The sequence below is a fragment of the Aplosporella prunicola genome (assembly GCF_010093885.1).
Source record: "Aplosporella prunicola CBS 121167 unplaced genomic scaffold K452scaffold_63, whole genome shotgun sequence".
NCBI classification, from domain to species: domain Eukaryota; kingdom Fungi; phylum Ascomycota; class Dothideomycetes; order Botryosphaeriales; family Aplosporellaceae; genus Aplosporella; species Aplosporella prunicola.
The window spans coordinates 1-18429 of NW_022983591.1; the positions used below are offsets into that span (position 1 = coordinate 1).

The following is an 18429-nucleotide window of genomic DNA, read 5'->3' on the forward strand; positions in this document are numbered from 1 at the left end:
TTCTTTTAGATAGCAGCATATATACCTCCATAGGTAACAGTAATCTAGAAGGACAAGCGGCGTCCAATTCCTCGCATACAGCTTCACAAGATTTTACGTTGTATCTTCGTTAATACAACTAAGAAAAAAAGCTTTCTGGTACCCGCGGGCAGAGAGCAGGGTACATGTTTATACTTATCTAACCGCCAGGATCTCAATGCGGGTTCCGAATCGCGTGCGGCGTACCCCCCTCCCCTGCTCGTGTCACCAGACCCGATTCTTGATTTGGAAGTCCCTATACTCGCTTCCTTATGTACAACTCACGAAAAGCTTCTTGGCGGCTGCAAGACAACGGCCGGCCGCCGGCAACACACGATGGAATCTATTAATACTATGTGTAACCACCTGACGTCACCATATTTGGAGGACCTGCCTAGTCATCAGCTCATCTTCCCTCTTCAATTTTCACTTCCCCGAATTACCCCGCCCATCGGTGAACACTCATCTCACCTCGTTGCTAGCTATCGGACACATTCTTGGTACCTCTGGCACCTGGCCGTTATCGCTGCGCATTTTGGGACGCATCTTCTGCGTCCATATAGTCTCCAACAGTTACTAGCCTCGCCAACACCCCCCGCATCTTTACCTCTTAAGTGTACACGCCGGCTATTCTACACGTCATCTACAGCAAGCCTAACTCTGACCTTAAAACCCCGATGCGGCTTCTGCGGCGCTACAACTGAGCACATTCCACACGCTCATAACTCGGGCACTGATCTGAACCCGTCGATAAACTTGTTCAAGACGTCAACCCCAAGCGAATCAGTTCCAACTACCAAGCCGCATCACAGTATCAAAGCTGCCAGATTGCGCCTCTGTAAAGTTTCTTTGGAGGCTGCTAAAGAGGCCGTAGCCAGCCACTGCTGTTTGCGATTGAAACTGGATTTGGCCCCACCTTGATTTCCGGACCTAAAACTGAGTCTTATTCAACGAGAATTGTATCGGTCGGTTTCATTGTTTCATTGAAACTCAAAATGTCAACACCGAAAAGAAAGATTAGTAAATCGAAGAAACAATTCGGGTTAGTGAAAGCCGTAGGCCACCATTTTTAAAGATGATGCTGATTCATTCTACTTAGTAAACTGTACACCTCCTTGGGCGACACAGCTGCATCATTTTCCCAGCAAGGTCTCAGAAAGATACAGCTTAAATCTTTTGAGCAGAATACAGCACGGTGGAAAGACGCGTTGCCGTCAGGATGCCGCTTTGGCATGTTTGTCGGCGCCATATTGGCATGGCTGGTCTTCATCACTAATATCAGCGTCCTTGCATGGGCTAGCCGCGCGAAGAATGGTAGCATATATACTGGAGACTGCAACAAAGTCGAGAGGACAAGCACGGTGATTCATTTACTGATCAACATCCTTAGTTCGCTTCTCTTAGGCGCCAGCAACTATTGCATGCAATGCCTTTGTGCTCCAACCAGGGCGGAGGTTGACCAGGCCCACTTTCAACGGCGCTTTATCGAAATTGGCGTCCAGAGCATCCGGAATTTTCGTCTAATAAAAAGGTGGAAGTTTATAATCTGGTGTTTACTTGGAGTTTCTTCCTTACCGCTTCACCTGGTGTAAGTGCGTCTATCTGATACATTCTTCTAATCTTATTAATCATACTCAGATACAACTCTGTCTTCTACTCAAGTCTAGCCAATCACGACTACTGGGTATTGGGAATTGATCAAAAACTTCCCGATCCAACTTCGGGAGACATTTTCAACGAGCTGGGGTGCTTAAGTGCCGATGAAGATACAATAGATCCGATTGCACTTCGGAAGAACATGACAGCAGATTCCAGCAACCTTGAGCGATTGAGTAACTCGCAGTGTCTCGACGCATACAGTAAGGATCTGCTTCCAGAACGGAGCAATCTGATCCTCGTCATGCAAAGTAACGACACAATCTGCCAGCAGAAAGACAGCGAACAGTTTTGCTCCTGGTCATATTGTGCATACAATTGCTCTCAATCATTCCTTTATATTCTCCATACGTATGGGGTTGAAAGCCCCACATATGACTGGATGATTGCTGCCGAAGCCTACGAGGCATACGACAGGGACGAGGTCAATGCGAAACTGGCAAAAATAAAGGAGCACCCTGACAATTGGGCTGTACAAGGAGTGCCAATTAAGGGATGTTTAAGCCAAAGAGTGGAGCCGAAGTGCCGTCTCAACTTCAGTCTCCCTCTTGGTATCACTGCGGTAGTCTTCAACTTTATGAAGGCTTTCTGCATCACGATTGTATTGTGGTTTTATCGGGACCAACCCCTTGTGACCGTAGGAGATGCCGTAGCGTCATTTTTGCTATCTCCAGATCCAGACACCGCAGGGTTGTGCTTAACAACCGCGATAGAAGTACAGGATATCTGGGGCAGACAAGAAAACACTACGGTGAAGGCGAAAGAGGCGTACAACCAACACAAGTTAAGCTATTCCAAAGGAGCAAGCCGTAATGTCTGGATAGCGTGGATAATTGTGTAAGTACGGGAAGTTAACTAGGTTATCATAAAGCTGACAAACTGTTACAGTTTTATCACCTGCATTTCCGTGACAACCACCCTCGCCATATATGGCAGCACTAAGACAACGAGGGAAGGCTGGCGGAGCGGATTAGGCGCAGTAACTGTGTCCAACATCATCAACGGCTGGGCAATACCATCCTCCAACGTTGTCGCTTCTATCCTAATAGCCAACATACCGCAAACGGTTCTCTCATTCTTGTACCTTATCCACAACAACCTCTGGACAAGGATGCTCCTGGCAGCAGAGTGGAGCGATTTTGCGTACGAACGCAAAGGGCTTCGACTCTCGTCCCGGAATGCTGATTCGTCTCAGCGGAGCACCTACTTCCTGCAAGTGCCATACAGATATGGGATCCCCCTGATGGCGCTCTGTACCTTGCTCCATTGGATGATCTCGCAAAGCATCTACCTTGCAGTTATCGATATGTACAGCATGTCTGATGAGCTAATCCCGGAGGAGAGGATTGTGACCTGTGGATACTCTCTTGTTGCGATAATATGCACTATCGTCGTTGCACTCATTATGATGGTAGTAACAATCATAATGGCGCGGATGAAGAAGCTAAAACCGGGGATCCCATTGGTCGGGAGCAACAGCGTGGCGATTGCGGCAGCATGCCATGCACCCACGGACGGAGCGGACCCGAGAAAACCTGTCAAATGGGGAGAAGTATCAACAGAGACAGAGTTGCAACAACTGGATGGAAGACATGTGGGAGAAGAAGATGCGTTGGATTCTCACTCAGATTTGTATGCTGGACACTGCAGCTTTTCCAGCGGGCCGGTAGAAGAACCTATTCCGGGGAAACTATACGCATAAGGTTTCGGGCACTCTATTACCCGCCGCACGAAGCAAATCTATCTCTTTACCTTCATGATATCTTCATTTGTTCTTTACAACGTAATTGCTAACTTTGAAAAACCAAGTATGTACAAAAACTACCCAACCATTCTGCACTTCAGCTCCTGCAATATAGCCCTTTGGCTTTGACGACTCCGCGCCAATGAATCCTTGTTTTCCTCCGCCCGACGCAGCATGTACAAAAGACAGTCCTTCGGATCACCCCACGTCCCATACTTATACACGCTGACCTGATCTTCCGACGAAGACAGATTGTGGCCAGCCAGCTGCATCGAAAGCTCATCCGCCATGCCCAACAGCTGTGCGACCGACAGGTGCCGTGCTCCCTTGGCCGACTTGTCAGATCTGCTGGGCCTCTGTCGCCATAGCTCTAATGCCTCCATGATGGACTGCGTGTTGTGAGATGCCAGCATCACGTCGGCAACCCACTGTGGAGCGGCGTTGGTGCTGTTGAGAGAACTCTTTCCTGTGAGAAGATGGGTCACTGCCGCATCATAGGCCGCGTCGGTGTCCTGCTTGGTATCGTGGATGGTCGACCGATCCACTTCGAAGTGCATGTAGGCACCACGGACAAGCTTGACGCCGGCGATGTATCCTTGTTTCCGAGAGATCTCAAGATCTTGCAAAAGCTTAGACGGCGTCGATTTGAGATACATCTGGTAAGTCTTGTACACTACAACCTCCGAGCCATTGTTGAAAGATGTCATGAGTTCCTAATGGAGTTATTATTCGTGTTGGTGTAAGTTTCTTGGGCGTCTTACCATGGCCAGGCTGTCAATACCGTTGAGAATTGCTTGTTGTTCGGCGTCAATCAAGACCCGGACTCCCTTTGCTTTCGCCGCATCACAGATCTGAGAGCCAGCATCCCTCAATGGCTTGAGTTCCGGGTAGTCTTCGAGATTCTGGTCAGGGCTCATCGACTTCATCAACTTGATGGAGTTCTGGCCAGCGCCACTGTATTTTACGGCTATGCAGTCACCGGGCTCTGCAATTCGTACAGTTTCTAGATTCAGACGCAACCATTCCTGCAACTGGCTATCGGTGACGACAGCATGCTGCTCTGCCTTGACAGCGTTTGTGTTGGCTTCCTTGGCTTGGGCGAGGACGACTCCGGTGATGCCGAAATGACGGAGCTCAGCAATGGTGCTTGAAACCTCGGCAGCAGATTCTCCTAAGCAGTACTGTGCGTAGAAAGTTCGTTTTACGAGGTACCTGGCTAGCCTTGAAGTGTCGATCTTGTCGGCATGGCGTTGCAGAGTGGAGACGGTGAAGCTGAGAAGACGACTGGGAAGGGCAGCGAAAGAAAGGACCAAAAGAGAGCGTAGCAATGAGACAAGAGGAAGAGGTTGCAAAGGCCGCCTCTCGACGGGCGAAAGCCTCGAAGGAGAGACTCTGGAAAGCTCTTGCAGGGAGCGCCTCTGGAGCCCGTGCGGAAAAGCACAGCGTCGGATGGCGAGGGGCCTCAGAGACATGGCACGAGGATGAGGTTGGGAAAAATTGACAGGCTTGAAGCCCCTCTAGATATCTCCAATGGCTCGGTGAGGATTACCGGGGCTGGCCGAGGCAGCTATGCTGAAAGAGGAAATGGCTGATAAGCGGCGTGTGGGGTTCGGCCTTGTCGCATACGCTAACCCTGCCTGCCGGCCCCTACAAAACTAACGCGTACCACGTACCTAGCCCTTCCTCGCTCCTCCGCATCGCCAACTTTCGCCCCTCCCATGGAGATCACCAGCAGCCGCACCACAACGGCACGTGCGTGTCGCAGCCGGTCCGGATGTGCATATTGCAAGGGTTGGTCCGATGCCTAACCCCTCATTCTTGCCTGCCACTGACGCATCATATTAGCCCGGAAGCGGCGATGTGGAGGTTGGTGACCTTTTCTTTTTGCAACGACTGGTTGCTGATTGCCGCTTAGAGGAACTCCCAGCCTGCCAGGCCTGCCGGAAGCGCGGACTGAAGTGCGTCTATCCGAGTCGGGATCCTACCGATCGCGTGTACCAGTACCAGATTTCACAAGGTATGAGGACTCTGACCACTAATTGTCGGTCCAGGCTGACGCCCTGCAGGACGCGGCTATCATTTCGTCCCTATCGACAAAAGGTCCTCGTGTCAATTGCTTAACGTCACCGATCGCGACGTTGCGCGCTTCAGTGATAGGTATTTCGATGATTCAAATGGAGATATCGACGCAGAGCCGCCTCCGCGCCCAAGGCTGGGCGGCACTACCCGGCTCTTGACCTTTCCCGAGATAAACGATGTCCAAAATCAACTACTACAATATTGTAAGTATCTGCCGAATATGACAAACGCAGCTAACCTCTCAGACACCGAGGTCATGTGCAAGTGCCGTGTGTTTGAGGACGGTGCTTGCAACCCGTTTAGGTCCATCATCCTGCCCTTGTGTTATGGGTCAAATCGGTCGCTCAACGCGGTTCTCGCCTTGAGTGCCAACGATCGCCGGACCGCCGCCGCTTCCGCCGTTGACTACACGCGACTTTCTCTGCAGTACAAGAACAAAGTACTGAAAGAGTTGTTTGACTCAGTTTCCAGGGCAGATTGTGCAAACGAAAACGTCATTATCTGCCTCCTTCTTTGCTCCTTGGAAATTGCAGATGAAATCCAGCCAGTGTGGGTCCGACACATGCAGGGCGCCTACGCTATCATGGATAGTTTCAGCTCGTTCATTAACAACGACATCCGGTCATTCGCATTGTCATACTTTGAGCCTCGAAGGACTTATCTACTTACCGCCGGCTCTGAAATCCTCATGGAGAATCAGAGCCACAGCGCCGAAATCAGTGGGGATCTGATGCACATGGGCTGCAGCCCGCAGGTCGTCGACGTCGTGGCGCAGATAACCAGACTTGCAAACACAAAGCGCGAACACCGACAATCGGGTAATTCGTCGGCCAATTTTGAAGTCTGGTCTTATGAACGCGGTTTGGCCATTCGTGCCCGACTGGACTCCATATCCCATCAAGGGTCTTCGTATCTGGTTAGTTGCGCCGAATGCTTCAAGATAGCAGCGCAAATGTATCTGCGGCATGTCATCTTCGATGCACCTCTGGGCAGCACAGAGTTGCAAAACCTATTACAGCAATTCTTCCATCAATTCGCAGAGATACGCTATGAAGCAAGGACCCTGTTTCCAATGTGGCCTCTCTTCCTCGCTGGATGCATGTCCACAACAGACGAAGAACGCAAAACGGTCTTACGCTACTTTGAAACGGTTGCCGTTTTCTGGCCCGTCAGCAATGTCCCACGGGTCCGGGAGTCTGTGGAAGCAGTCTGGAAAGCCAGAGACCTCGGCTCTGGCACTAGAGATTCCCTCGACTGGCAAAAAGCCATCGACAGATTGGGATGGAAGTTGGCACTTTCGTGATGGAGTTTGGGTCGCAGGATGTTTCCAAGTCAGTTGGTTTGTTTCATCATGTTCTCGCATTACCCGGCGCTGTTACATATACCACTCGTTGATTCTTTCTAAGACGAAGACCACAAATAACGATCTACAACTTCGCGCGCACAAGATCTTTGAGGTCTCTTGTCGTACCCACACGCCAGCTTGCAACTTCGGCGCCCTGCTGCGTCTGATCCTTCCACTGCCACCGCTCTACTCTCTTTCCCTCCAGTAACTCTTTGACCCATTTGCCGAATACAGGCAGGAATTTCAGGCCGTGCCCAGAGTCTCCGGACAGGACAATGAGAGATTCCGATGTTTTTGGGACGTAGTCGACAATGAAATCAGTGTTCTTGGTGTCGGCGTACCAACAAAGCTTCGTATCCACGAAGGGGCGATCAGCCAGCTCCGGCAATGTCTCGGCCAGGAGCCTGCGCAGCTGACGCTCGTCCTCTGGTGGGATGAAAGCGCTGTCAGCGATCTGTTGCGGTGGGATTGAAACACCAGAACTCGAAGTGTTTGTGAAGCCAGCGCCCATCGGACAAAGCTTCAGCAGCCTGGTAGCCGGGTCTGGCTCGAAGAAGAACCCAAGGTCTCTAGCATACGTTACGGGGATGCCGCGGAGAGCGGACGCCTCGTCTTCAGTCAGCTGGACATGCGCGACCGACCAACTCCGAGCCTCGACTTGCTTGCCCGCCGAGGGAAGGATGGTGGAGACGTTGGCGCCGAGAGCGACAATGACGGTCGCGGCTTCGTGGACGCGGCTGGCGGTCCGCACGCCTGTGCATCTGCCCGAGGAGTCGTGCACGAGCTCTTTCACCGCGCCGTCTCGCTCGCCGAGGAAGAACTTGACTCCCCGCGCGACGCACGCTTCGTGCGCGGCTTTCAGCGCGTTGCTGGAATGCGCGTACCCGGCTACCCGGTTGAAGTAGCCCGTCCACCCCGAAAGCGCGCCGTGCTGGTACTGCCATACCAGCGAGCTGACGTCTTTGGAGCTGCGGATCGGCATCACGGCGTCTTTGAAGATGCTCTTTCCGGCCAGCGACTTGACGGATTTCTGGAGCGTCGCCCTGGCCTTTTCGGGTGCTGCCGAGGTGATGCAGTTCAGGTAGCCCGTCTGGTGGTAGTGCGGGGCGAAGAGCGGTTTCCTCCAGCCTTCTATCGCTTCCTGGGACGGTCAGTTTTGTCTCATTTGGGAATAGAAAGCCAGAGTTCACTTACGAGTGCCAAGTCGACGTAGAACGGATCATCGTACTCGGCTCTGATGATCTTGTTCACGTCGTAGGCGGCCGAGAAGCGAGACGGGATGCGGCTGTCTTTTTCGAAGACGGTGATGTCGGTGTATCCAGCGTCTGCCAGATGCAGAGCCGAGGAAAGACCAAAAACACCTGCGCCGACAATGGCGATGGGCCGGGTTTTGGAGGTAGGCGGAGCCATTTGGTCAGTATTGTAACGATTGACGAGGGCTCGGTGGTGATTGGAAGAGGAGTAGAGAAGTGGACTGGAGCGGAAAGACTGCTGCCGGTCTTTAAGACTGGCAAACCTTGTGGTCGTACGTTGAGGATCATGTTTGGAAGGTTAGCCTATGCGCCGCATTGCCCCGGCTTATCGAGGGTCGTGGGGCCTGGGGGTTAGCGCAGCCGCCCCCATGGCGTCACGGGGTGGGGCACGAGACAACATCCGAGCTTCGGCCACAACACCTAGGAAAATCCAGATCCCTCACGACGCCCACGGCTCAACAGCGCGCACATGATCATGTTCAAACATCAATTCATTTCCGTCTAACTAATCCTTAGCCCTGCTTCTCGTTGCTGGGATACGCCACCCGGTCTAGCGGCATAAACTCCTCCTTGATAGTTCTCGGGCTCGTAAACCGCAGCAACAAGTTAGCGCTGCCAGCCTTGTCATTCGTCCCGCTCGCACGCCCTCCACCAAACGACTGCTGCCCGATGACCGCTCCCGTCGTCTTGCAGTTGATGTAGAAGTTGCCCGCCGAGTACTTGAGCGTCTCTTCGGCTTCGCGGATTGCGTCCCTATCCGCCGCAAACACGGCTCCTGTCAGAGCGAATCCGCCACCCCGCTCGTCGATGCTCTTCATGATGCCCTTCCAGTCCTCGTCCGGGTAGACGTGCAGCACGAGGACTGGCCCGAAGATTTCGCTGTCGAAGAGGGCGTGGTCAGCGTCCTCGGTCAGGTACACAGTTGGCTTGATGTAAAAGCCCTTGGAGTCGTCGTAAGTGCCTCCAGTGATGCGCTGGAGCGTCTTGTCGTTGTTGCTGCTATCGATGGTTCGCTTTATCTTTTCGAACGCACCCCGGTGGATTACAGGACCCAGGAAGTTTTCGAATTCGGCTGGATCGCCAATCTGAAGAGCTTCCGTCTCTGTCTTCAACCGCTCGATGAAGGGCTTCGCGAGGCTCTTTGGAATGTACGCTCGAGAGCATGCCGAGCACTTTTGACCTTGATACTCGAATGCCGCTCTGATGGTGTGGTTGACTGCGCTCTTGACATCCGCCGACGGGTGCAGGAGATGGAAATTCTTGCCACTGGTCTCGGCGACTAGACGCGGGTAGCTGACATACTTCTTGTCGACCACGCCCTTGGAGATTTCTCCATACAAGGTTCTAAACACGTCTGACGAGCCGGTGAAGTGCAGGCCAGCAAACTGCTTGTGCGCAAGCACCGTCTTGGTTATTTCGGCTGCGTCGCCAGTGACGAATTGGATGACGTTTGGTGGAAGACCGGCTTCCAGGAGGATTTGGTACACAAGGTAGCTTGCGTACGCCGACGATGGCGAGGGTTTCCACACTACGACGTTTCCGAGGAGCGCCGGTGCTGACACCAGGTTTCCTCCAATGGCAGTGAAGTTGAAAGGCGAAACCGCGTACACAAAGCCCTCGAGCGGTCGGTACTCAGTGCGACTGCAAAGTCAGCTTCATTCAGCATCGCGAGAGAGAAGCGCTTACCTCCAAATTCCAGGCGCGTTGAGCGTGGGTTGACGCTCTAGCAACTCCTGCGCATTTCCAGCGTTGAACCGGTAAAAATCGGCAAGCTCAGCGGCAGCATCAATCTCGCCCTGCCAAGCGTTCTTTCCCTGCCCAAGCATTGTAGCTGCAATCAGCTGGTTGCGGTACTTCCCAGCGACGAGCTCCGCCGCTCTGAGGAATATAGCTGCACGATCGGCAAACGGTTTTGATTCCCAGGCCGGCTTTGCCGCCAGCGCGGCCTCAATTGCGGAAGAGACCTGCTCCGGAGTCGACTGCGGCACTCGCGACAGGACGGTTGCATGGTCGGATGGTATAATCTGGTCCTCCAATTTGGAGCTTGTCGCCTTTGATCCTGCGATGTGCGCGGAAACGGACAATGGCAAGCTCTTTTTGAGGGAATCAAGCGCATCTTTCAAGGCAGTGCGCTCTGGAGAACCGGGGGCATAGTGAAGCTGCCAAGGTCAGTGAAGATTCGAGTGTAAACGCAGCAGACTTACATTGGGTTCATTCCTGCCTGCAGGGACTTTGTAGGAGTTGAGCCTCACAGCGGCGCGAGGGAGCGAGCGCTTGGAAGCAGCGCGAAAAGCCAGTGTCCTTGTCGAAATCATCATTATTGTGGTAGTTGAAGTCGAAAACATCCGCATCTCAGAGCGAGAAGAGCACGCATATGTCGGGGATTATTTCTCCAGCCGTCACGGCGGAAGCGCTAACCGCAAGGCAAAGCCATGCACGTCGTTGATCCACCGGCGGGTGCGCTAACCGCACCATGGCTTCCATGCGCCGGATCGCCACCCGGCGGCTGCGCTAACCACTGCGCACGCCTCGCGCTACCCCACACTGTCGGGCTGCGCTTCGTTATCGCGGGAATGTTGGTCGCCAAGGCCTGGGGTTTGCCGTTGCCTATCTGCCTCGGGCGCCGGGGCCTTCCTTGTGTAGTGAAGAGACTGATGCTTTGTGATACGCCTCTTTGCGGGGAAATCGAGGTTTGGACGAGCACTTGAAAAATGAAGCCCTCGCCGCTTGCAATTGAATTGCTCTTCACTCTTCTCTCGACCTTTGCTCTTTCTTTGTCATCATGCATCAACCGAGCGAGACACCGCTGGCTGGCTCTGTACCTTCCGCACACTTGAAGGACCCGGAGAAGGGCCTTTCCAAGCCCCTCAGCCGTACCAACACCGCTGCTTCCGTAACCGAAGGAACCGTTGCCAATGAAGGATATGGAGAGTACAAAGCCGTGTTCCAGACGGGTGCAACTCAAGTTATCTCTCTGGGAAGTAACATGGGAAGCGGTCTGTTCGTGGCAACAGGCAAAGCTCTATTCATCGGTATGCACACACTCCTCCGCAGCTCCAAGGGGCTTGCTAACCGCATTAGCTGGACCGGGTGCCATGATCTTCGGATACGGCTTCGTGACGATACTGGTCTTCTGCGTGCTTCAAACGCTGGCCGAAATGACCATTGCTTTTCCGGTGTCTGGAAACCTCATCGACTACGCCGATAGATGGGTAGACCCTGCTCTGGGATTTTCTGCTGGCTTTGCTCTGTGGCTTGGTAGGTACTGCTCCAAGTATTCTTCGGCGCTTTGCTGATTTTTGCAGGCTGGGTTGCTGTGGTCGGTTCCGAGGCAACAGTGTCTGTCATCCTGATCAACTTCTGGGCCGATGGAGCCGTTCATCAGGCAGTGTGGTGTAAGTTCAACCTGACATCTTTTAAAGCGAGAGACTAATGCTGGCAGTATCGCTGTTCCTTGTCTTCGTCTTCACGTTGTTTTGCCTTCCAAGTCAATACTTCGCCTGGTTCGAGTACGTGACGTCGTTGATCAAAATCGTCGTCTTCCTCATCTTCATCGTCACATCGATTGCCATCGTCTGCGGTGCTGGCCCGACCGGAAAAGTTCATCATGGAGAGACATGGATAGAACACCCTACGTTCAAGGGCGGGTTTTCGGTAAGCTTCTCTCCACCGCACGAGTCGCCGGATGTAAGGCTTACAAGTACAGGGCGTTGGCAACGCGATGATGCTCGCCGTTTGGGCCTGTGGCGACCAGATCTTCATCGGCATGATGGGCGCAGAAGCAGTTTTCCCGCGCATGGCCATGGGCAGGGCCGCCCGAATGGTCACCGGCCGTGTCATTGGCGTGTACATGAGTGCATTGGCCTTGATTTCGGTGCTGGTTCCTTCCGATGACTCGAGGCTCTTTGGCGGCAGCGGCGCCGCTGCTTCTCCTTTTGTCATTGCGGTTGAAAATGCCGGCATCAAGGGACTGCCTCACTTGCTCAACGCAGTCATCCTCATCGCGGCTGTGAGCATGGCGTGCGAAAGCATCTTCATCGGCTCTAGAGCGCTTCGAGCGTTGGCTCTGCAGGGGCTTGTGTCGACGCATTTGGCCAATGTGGACACCAGTGGCCGTCCCAGAGCATCACTGGCCATTACTGCGATGGTGTCGGTTGCTTTCACTTACATCAATCTTAGCAGTAAGTCTACCCCAATGTTTCCGAGTTTTTTAACTTACATTTTCAGGCACTGGTGCGGTTATTTTCGGATGGTTCGTCTCGATTACCTCTTCCTCTTTCTTCTGCATGTGGATTATCCTGGCAATCACATCTTGGAGGTTCCGCAAAGCCCTCAAGGTGCAAAACGATCCGTTGTTTGATCGTGTGTATGCATGGAAGTGTACTGCGTGGCCATTTACTCCTCTGTGGCTGTTCCTTGGTTGCATGGTGCTGGTAGTCGCTTGCATTTACATCGGCATCTATCCAAACGTTAGTCACAGCCCTCCCGGAGCAACTTGAAGTCCCGAGCTGACCATTTTTTAGGGTTCTTCCGATGAAGTTTCCGTCACAAGCTTCTTTCAGAGCATGATCGGTTTGATCCTGATTATTGCGAGCTATATTGGCTATAAGCTCATCTTCAGAACGAGATACCGCAATTCTGCTTCCATGGACTTGATTACCGGTCGGAGAGATCTTAGCGCAGATGAGATAACCCAGCTGGACAAGTATTACTCAAAGCCCTTGTGGCGACGGTTCCTAACATACCTACAACTGTGGTAGAGAAAGTCGGGAGATGGATTTATATTTGGCGTTTACATGTAGATACCAGCTAAGTGATTTGATTTTGATCTGGGAGTGTAGATATTTCAAGGTTCTTAAAGTTCATGGGCAGAACGGAGTCTCATCCGATTCTCGGAAGTGGACCCGATGGTGCCGATGCTACGGAACCTAGCCATGAGCGCAATCCTATCCAAACAACAACGATAACCGGCGACGCTAAGCTTTAGGTCATGGTGGAACCTAGGCTGGCAAAGGGAGCTTGGGCCATGATGGTGCATATATATGACCTCGTGGCCCAGACTTGCTCTTCCGCTTTCTAGTCTCTACCGCCTCCAGTACCACCACCATGGCCGAAAAATACACTCACCAGACCAGCATCGACACGGATAAACCGAAAACTGGCATGCAAAACCTCGTCTCTAACCTTGCTGCCGACGCTCTCGCAGCAACATGCGCTGCCACACTGCTCGCGCCCATAATAACAGTAATCGACAAGTAACAATGGCCCCGCTCCCCGAGATTAGAGATGCAAAATACTCACGCCTCACAGGTCAGTAGTAGAAAGCACAGCGCACGGCATCCCGCTCCAACAAAGCTGGCGCAACACCCTCAGCACCATTCTCCGCCGGCCGGGCTTCCTCCTCTCAAAGCCCTTCCTGATCATGCACGGGCTCTACCTGTCCACGTACATGACGGCCAACACGTGCGACACGATCCAGTCTCTCTCAGACACCAGCGGCACTATGGGCGCCACGACCAAGTTCGCTGCCGTCTCCATCGTCAACATGTCCTACGGCATCTACAAAGACACGCGCTTCGCCGCCATGTTCGGCCCGCGCGCTTCAACCGCTGCTGCTGCCGGCGTCGTCGCGCCCCGCCGCCCTGTCCCGCTCCCCGCGCTTTCGGCCTTCTTTGTCCGCGACACCATCACCATCTTTGCCTGCTTTAACTTGCCGCCGCTCCTCGCGCCCTACGTCCCTGATGCGCTCGCTGAGTCGCCCCAGGCAAAGCGCAATCTTACCCAGTTGCTGTGTCCTGCCGCCATCCAGCTAGTGAGTACGCCGCTGCATTTGGTCGGCCTGGATTTGTATAACCGGCCGCTGGGGCAGGAGAGCGTGGGGCTGGCGCAGCGGTTGAGCTTGATCCGGAGGCATTGGGGCGGCGCGTGTCTGGCGAGAATTGGCAGGATTGTTCCGGCGTTTGGGATTGGCGGCATTGTAAACGCGAATTTAAGAGAGAAATGGAGAAGTGGGTAGGTGGGAGCGGAATTATTAGGAGTTGAGATTAATGAGTATACGGCGAACTATGTAGAGCGGAGAGGGAAATTAGATATCCAGATTAAACCGCCTGATCCAACGACTGCGCTTTGCACATCTCGTAGTACATCCCGCCCTTGTCAACGAGTTGTTTGTGGGTTCCGGACTCAGCGATCCTGCCTCCGAAGAAGACAAAGATACAGCTTGCGTCTTTGATCGTGCTTAGCCTATGCGCAACTGCGACAGTAATTCTTTTCTCTTGGCTCGCAGCATCTGAAAGCGCTGTCTGTACGACACGCTCGCTTTCTGTGTCGAGAGCAGATGTGGCTTCATCCAACAGAAGGACCTTGGGGTTTCGAATCAGAGCACGCGCGATGGCGATGCGCTGTCGTTGGCCACCGGAGAGAGAAGCTCCGCGGGAGCCACATAGAGTGTCGAGGCCTTCGGGGAGGGAAGCGATGAAGTCGTAGATGTTGGACTGTCGGCAAGCTTCAAGGATGCGCTCCTCAGAGGAGTCTTTGGCATCTTCAAGGCCGAGAGAGATGTTTTCCCGAATGGTACCCTGGTAGAGGGTTGGTTCTTGTTGAACGAGTGCCATCTGCCGACGATACAAGCGGGGATTCATGGACGCGATGTTCTTTCCTAGTTGTACCGCACCGGACGTAGGATCGTAAAAACGTTCGAACATTGAGATCATGGTGCTCTTGCCGCAACCGGATCCACCGACCAAAGCGATAAAGTTGCCGGGTTGGATCTGTAACGTTAGAATAATATCAATAATTTAGAAAATCGACACAACCTACACTTATTGAGATACCACGCAACACTTTTGTGTCGTGTCTAGTAGGATACGAGAACCGGACATCGTTGAGGACCAACGGAGCATCAGCATCTGGACCGATGTCTTTATTTTCATCCGTCTCGGTCACGACGGGCTTCAATGACCTCAACCACCAGATGTAATTCCCAGCAGAAATAGCTTTGGTGATGCCTGTACTTGTTAGATATAGCTAAATATAAAGTTGAATTACTTACTGGTCGTGTACATAAAAAATTGGGCTGCCGCTTGCCCGCTGAGGAAAACACCAACAAACACAATGAAGAACTGGTGCATGCTGTATTCTCTAGTAGAAACGAGCCGAGAACCATACCTGGGGTGGTTAGAGCGTGTAATTTTTCGTAGCTGCGATTAACATACCAGAAACCAAGAGCAAGAACCAAAAACTCTATGGATTGCGAGAGGGCGAACCAAAACATGGAATGTATGATTGAGGGAATGGACACACGAACGATGCCATCCACGCTTAGTCGGTAGTTTTCCAAGACCCTGCGTTCGAGTGCAAGCGAAGAGACGGTGCGAATGGCTCCGACGGCCTCACCAGCGAGAGCAGCGCTGTCGGCAAATCGCTTTCCGGTGTCGTTGTTCATTTTGGCTTCGAGCCGCATCCGTACAAGCCCAGCGCCGACCAAAGGAGGTAGACCGCCGAATATTACGACAAGACCAAGCTTCCATCCGAAAGAAAGACCAAGAATGCTGCTCGCAATGACATTAATGAAGACAATGATGATGATAGACAGGTTGAATCCCATTAGCTCCTGCAGTTGAGTGGGTTGCGAAGATAATCGACTGGTCAGAGCACCAGTGGTGTTTTCGGCACGATCGAAGAACTGGATGTCCTGTCGAAGAAGTGCATCCAACATTTCTCTCCGGTAGAAATGAGTTAAGGCCTAAAATTAGCAAGACCATACTGATATAGAGATGCTGAAGACTTACTTGGCTCACAACATTGCTACACCAGCCGAGGATAAAGTAGACTATCAGGTTGGCGAGAGCGATGATGAAGAATATGAGAGAAAAGAAATCGCCCTGTTTAGTGAGTTCCTTGCCGGTGTAGGTGAAAACATCCATGAGTTCAGCCAGGACCACTGCTTGGGCAGGATAAACAGCACCTATTGTTGTTAGCGTTGTCTGAGTAAGGAACAGAACAACCAACCTCCGACGCAGCATGTGATAAATATGAAGCCGAATAAAGGCCAAAGGGTCCGCTGTTCTCCGAGAATTTTTCCTACGACCCAAAACATGCCGTGCTCTTTGAAATGGCTGTAATCGAGGCCTGATTGCTGTTCCGCGACATGCGCAACCTCGTTCGAGCTCACAGTCTCAACCAGGTCGTTTTCTGATTCACTTCCAGACGAGTTTTCGAGAAGCCCAGGTTGAGTTTTGGCCTCAAGACCCTGTGCTTGAACGAGTCGGGCGTAGGCACCATCTTTTGCAAGCAAATGTTGATGGTTGCCTTGCTCGATGACTTCACCCTTGGACATGACGACAATGTTATGCGCATTCTTGACGGTAGCAAGTTTGTGGGCAATTACGATGGTTGTACGATTAGCGGCTGCCCGATCAAGAGCGTGTTGGACAATTGTTTCGGAATGGGGGTCAAGTGCGCTGGTGGCTTCGTCCAGGAGGAGGATTTCTGGATCGGAAACAATGGCTCGGGCTATGGCGATACGCTGTTTTTGCCCGCCAGACAAGAGACCGGCCCTCTCACCGACATGTGTGTCGTAGCCCTGTAGTTTACATGTTAGTGTGGAAAATAATTAGTGTGAAAACTATTGGTACCTCTGGCAGTTCCGAGATAAAGTCATGAGCGTTAGACAGTTTACAGGCTTCGATGACTTGAAGTAACTGCTGTTCCCGTGGAGCGTTCTCCCACTTGGTTCCCGTCAAGCCATTGCGGACATTTCCAAATACTGTGTCATTAAACAAAACAGGTTCCTAACATGTTAGTCTTCGAAACTTGATACTAGGGCTCTGCGTACCTGCTGCACTAGTCGCATCCTAGTCCTCAACCAGTTGACATTGAGACACTCTATTCGATGACCGTCGAGTGTGATCGTGCCCCCATTTGGGTTATACCAACGTTCCAACAAACCAACAACGGTGGACTTGCCACTGCCACTCGCGCCTACCAAAGCAGTTGTCTTTTTGGCCGGGAATGTCAAGGAGAATTGTTTCAAGACCCTGACATTTGGTCTCGTGGGATACGAAAAGTCGACATGTGAAAATTCGAGGTTGCCGATGGCTTGTTCGGGCTTTGTTCCGTTATCGCCAAGGGGGTTTACCAGGGATGGGCGATCGATAGTGTCGAATAGAGCTGAAGCGGCGGAAGCGGCGTTTGCGAATGCAGTAAAGTAAGGCGATATTTGTGTGAGCGATGTAGAAGCGATAACGACAGAGAACAGAACACTAAAAATCAGCAAGGCTCGAGAAGAGATTGGTAAACTTACGTGACAATGGTACCAGGCCCATCGATTTCTCCCTCAGCGAACATGTGAACTCCACGCCAGAAGCAGAGAGAGAATCCAGCATAGATGAGGAAGAATTCGGTACAGTATAAGACACCCCAAAGCGCCGACTTGGTCTTGCCTCTTCGGTGCGCCTCTGCAAGATACCCATCATACTTTGCTGTAAGGTGCGGTCGCATCCAAAAAGCTTGAACATTTCTTACAGAGGAGATAACATCTTCAGCAAGGGCTGCAGCCTGCCCATAAATGTCCAAGATTCCCGACTCGATCTTGGCGTCAATGCCTATTGCAATACCGACTACAATGACAATAACCGGAGCAATGGTCATTGTAATGAGCGTCAACTTCCACTGTGTGATAAGAGCGACGATTATGGCTGCTACGCAGGTTGCGGTCGCTTGGATAACAAGGCCGAGTTTTTCGGAAATGCCCTGTTGAATGAGATTCCCGTTTGTGGTGACACGGACCGAGACGGATCCCTTGTTCTCATCGAAATATGCAATGTCTTGTGAGAGAGTCGCCTCGAGGAAGTGCTGGCGTATGTTTCGAGTAATGCGCGTTCCAGTTATCGTCAAGCAAACCGTGAAGACGTAGCTGCAAACGAAGCGACCGACGAAGACGTAAACGAAATTCAGGGTGGCGCTGCTGATGTCGTGGCGAAATTCCTGAGGAGTGCTTCTGCTCGCTGTGAAGTCTTGAATGATGTTGACAAAGTTGCCAAAAAGCAATTCGATCATAGCTAATGCGACGCCGGAACCTATTGCAGCAACTAATCCTACAGCGTTGAGCAGCCAATCTGCTGATTCAGAGTAGGAGAAGATGCGCTGTTACAATTAGTCAAGTAAAGAGGACATGAGAGAGAGGACCCACCGTGTATATCGCCAGCGCCCCGGTTTCCTTTTCGCCATGCACAGTGGCACTGCCTTTTTCCGATACCTCGTCCATATCGAAGAAACTGAATGACACGACAAGACGAACCGCAATGCGCAATGAAAAAGAGCAAGGGTATTAT

General features: G+C 52.2%; 8 protein-coding genes across 8 annotated transcripts; 4 read left to right on the plus strand and 4 right to left on the minus strand.

Annotated features, from left to right (window-relative positions):
- Positions 1-1235: 1235 nt before the first annotated feature.
- On the plus strand, positions 1236-3229 carry K452DRAFT_215267 (uncharacterized protein; the record flags this gene model as incomplete). The annotated part of the gene is made up of 3 exons (XM_033536238.1): positions 1236-1606; positions 1657-2509; positions 2546-3229. Coding segments are annotated over 3 exons (1908 nt in total), but the record flags the coding sequence as incomplete, so codon positions are not given.
- Positions 3230-3424: 195 nt separating this feature from the next.
- On the minus strand, positions 3425-4902 carry K452DRAFT_259655 (uncharacterized protein). Its single transcript, XM_033538505.1, has 2 exons — positions 4180-4902; positions 3425-4131 (listed from the first exon to the last, which is right to left on the minus strand). The coding sequence occupies exons 1-2, from the start codon at positions 4888-4890 to the stop codon at positions 3496-3498; spliced, it is 1347 nt and encodes a 448-aa protein (XP_033391764.1). The 5' UTR covers positions 4891-4902; the 3' UTR covers positions 3425-3495.
- A 199-nt stretch (positions 4903-5101) lies between these two features.
- On the plus strand, positions 5102-6862 carry K452DRAFT_148688 (uncharacterized protein). Its single transcript, XM_033535516.1, has 5 exons — positions 5102-5209; positions 5264-5284; positions 5334-5435; positions 5485-5700; positions 5743-6862. The coding sequence occupies exons 1-5, from the start codon at positions 5137-5139 to the stop codon at positions 6798-6800; spliced, it is 1470 nt and encodes a 489-aa protein (XP_033391765.1). The 5' UTR covers positions 5102-5136; the 3' UTR covers positions 6801-6862.
- Positions 6701-8430, minus strand: K452DRAFT_322667 (uncharacterized protein). Its single transcript, XM_033544537.1, has 2 exons — positions 8037-8430; positions 6701-7983 (listed from the first exon to the last, which is right to left on the minus strand). Exons 1-2 carry the CDS (start codon positions 8250-8252, stop codon positions 6925-6927), a joined length of 1275 nt encoding a protein of 424 aa, XP_033391766.1. The 5' UTR covers positions 8253-8430; the 3' UTR covers positions 6701-6924.
- Positions 8431-8607: 177 nt separating this feature from the next.
- On the minus strand, positions 8608-10413 carry K452DRAFT_303068 (uncharacterized protein; the record flags this gene model as incomplete). Its single annotated transcript, XM_033542676.1, has 3 exons — positions 8608-9736; positions 9782-10254; positions 10300-10413. The coding sequence occupies 3 exons, from the start codon at positions 10411-10413 to the stop codon at positions 8608-8610; spliced, it is 1716 nt and encodes a 571-aa protein (XP_033391767.1).
- Positions 10414-10877: 464 nt separating this feature from the next.
- K452DRAFT_303069 (uncharacterized protein) lies at positions 10878-12855 on the plus strand (the record flags this gene model as incomplete). Its single annotated transcript, XM_033542677.1, has 7 exons — positions 10878-11127; positions 11177-11353; positions 11401-11490; positions 11538-11749; positions 11802-12276; positions 12323-12564; positions 12619-12855. 7 exons carry the CDS (start codon positions 10878-10880, stop codon positions 12853-12855), a joined length of 1683 nt encoding a protein of 560 aa, XP_033391768.1.
- Positions 12856-13258: 403 nt separating this feature from the next.
- On the plus strand, positions 13259-14111 carry K452DRAFT_238173 (uncharacterized protein; the record flags this gene model as incomplete). Its single annotated transcript, XM_033537643.1, has 2 exons — positions 13259-13350; positions 13406-14111. The coding sequence occupies 2 exons, from the start codon at positions 13259-13261 to the stop codon at positions 14109-14111; spliced, it is 798 nt and encodes a 265-aa protein (XP_033391769.1).
- Positions 14112-14193: 82 nt separating this feature from the next.
- K452DRAFT_303071 (uncharacterized protein) lies at positions 14194-18362 on the minus strand (the record flags this gene model as incomplete). Its single annotated transcript, XM_033542678.1, has 10 exons — positions 14194-14865; positions 14915-15102; positions 15147-15262; positions 15310-15839; positions 15886-16061; positions 16106-16679; positions 16732-16887; positions 16932-17358; positions 17400-18241; positions 18288-18362. 10 exons carry the CDS (start codon positions 18360-18362, stop codon positions 14194-14196), a joined length of 3756 nt encoding a protein of 1251 aa, XP_033391770.1.
- Between the last annotated feature and the right edge of the window lie 67 nt (positions 18363-18429).

What these genes read in the sequence shown, in the direction of transcription:
- K452DRAFT_322667 (XM_033544537.1), bottom strand. Translation starts at nt 8,252, where the DNA reads ATGGCTCCGCCTACCTCCAAAACCCGGCCCATCGCCATTGTCGGCGCA. An exon ending in TCTACGTCGACTTGGCACTC is followed by an intron (nt 7,984 to 8,036) that starts GTAAGTGAACTC and finishes TGACCGTCCCAG; the next exon opens with GAAGCGATAGAAGGCTGGAG.
- K452DRAFT_259655 (XM_033538505.1), bottom strand. Translation starts at nt 4,890, where the DNA reads ATGTCTCTGAGGCCCCTCGCCATCCGACGCTGTGCTTTTCCGCACGGG. An exon ending in GTATTGACAGCCTGGCCATG is followed by an intron (nt 4,132 to 4,179) that starts GTAAGACGCCCA and finishes TAACTCCATTAG; the next exon opens with GAACTCATGACATCTTTCAA.
- K452DRAFT_148688 (XM_033535516.1), top strand. Translation starts at nt 5,137, where the DNA reads ATGGAGATCACCAGCAGCCGCACCACAACGGCACGTGCGTGTCGCAGC. An exon ending in CCGGAAGCGGCGATGTGGAG is followed by an intron (nt 5,285 to 5,333) that starts GTTGGTGACCTT and finishes ATTGCCGCTTAG; the next exon opens with AGGAACTCCCAGCCTGCCAG. An exon ending in CCAGTACCAGATTTCACAAG is followed by an intron (nt 5,436 to 5,484) that starts GTATGAGGACTC and finishes GACGCCCTGCAG; the next exon opens with GACGCGGCTATCATTTCGTC.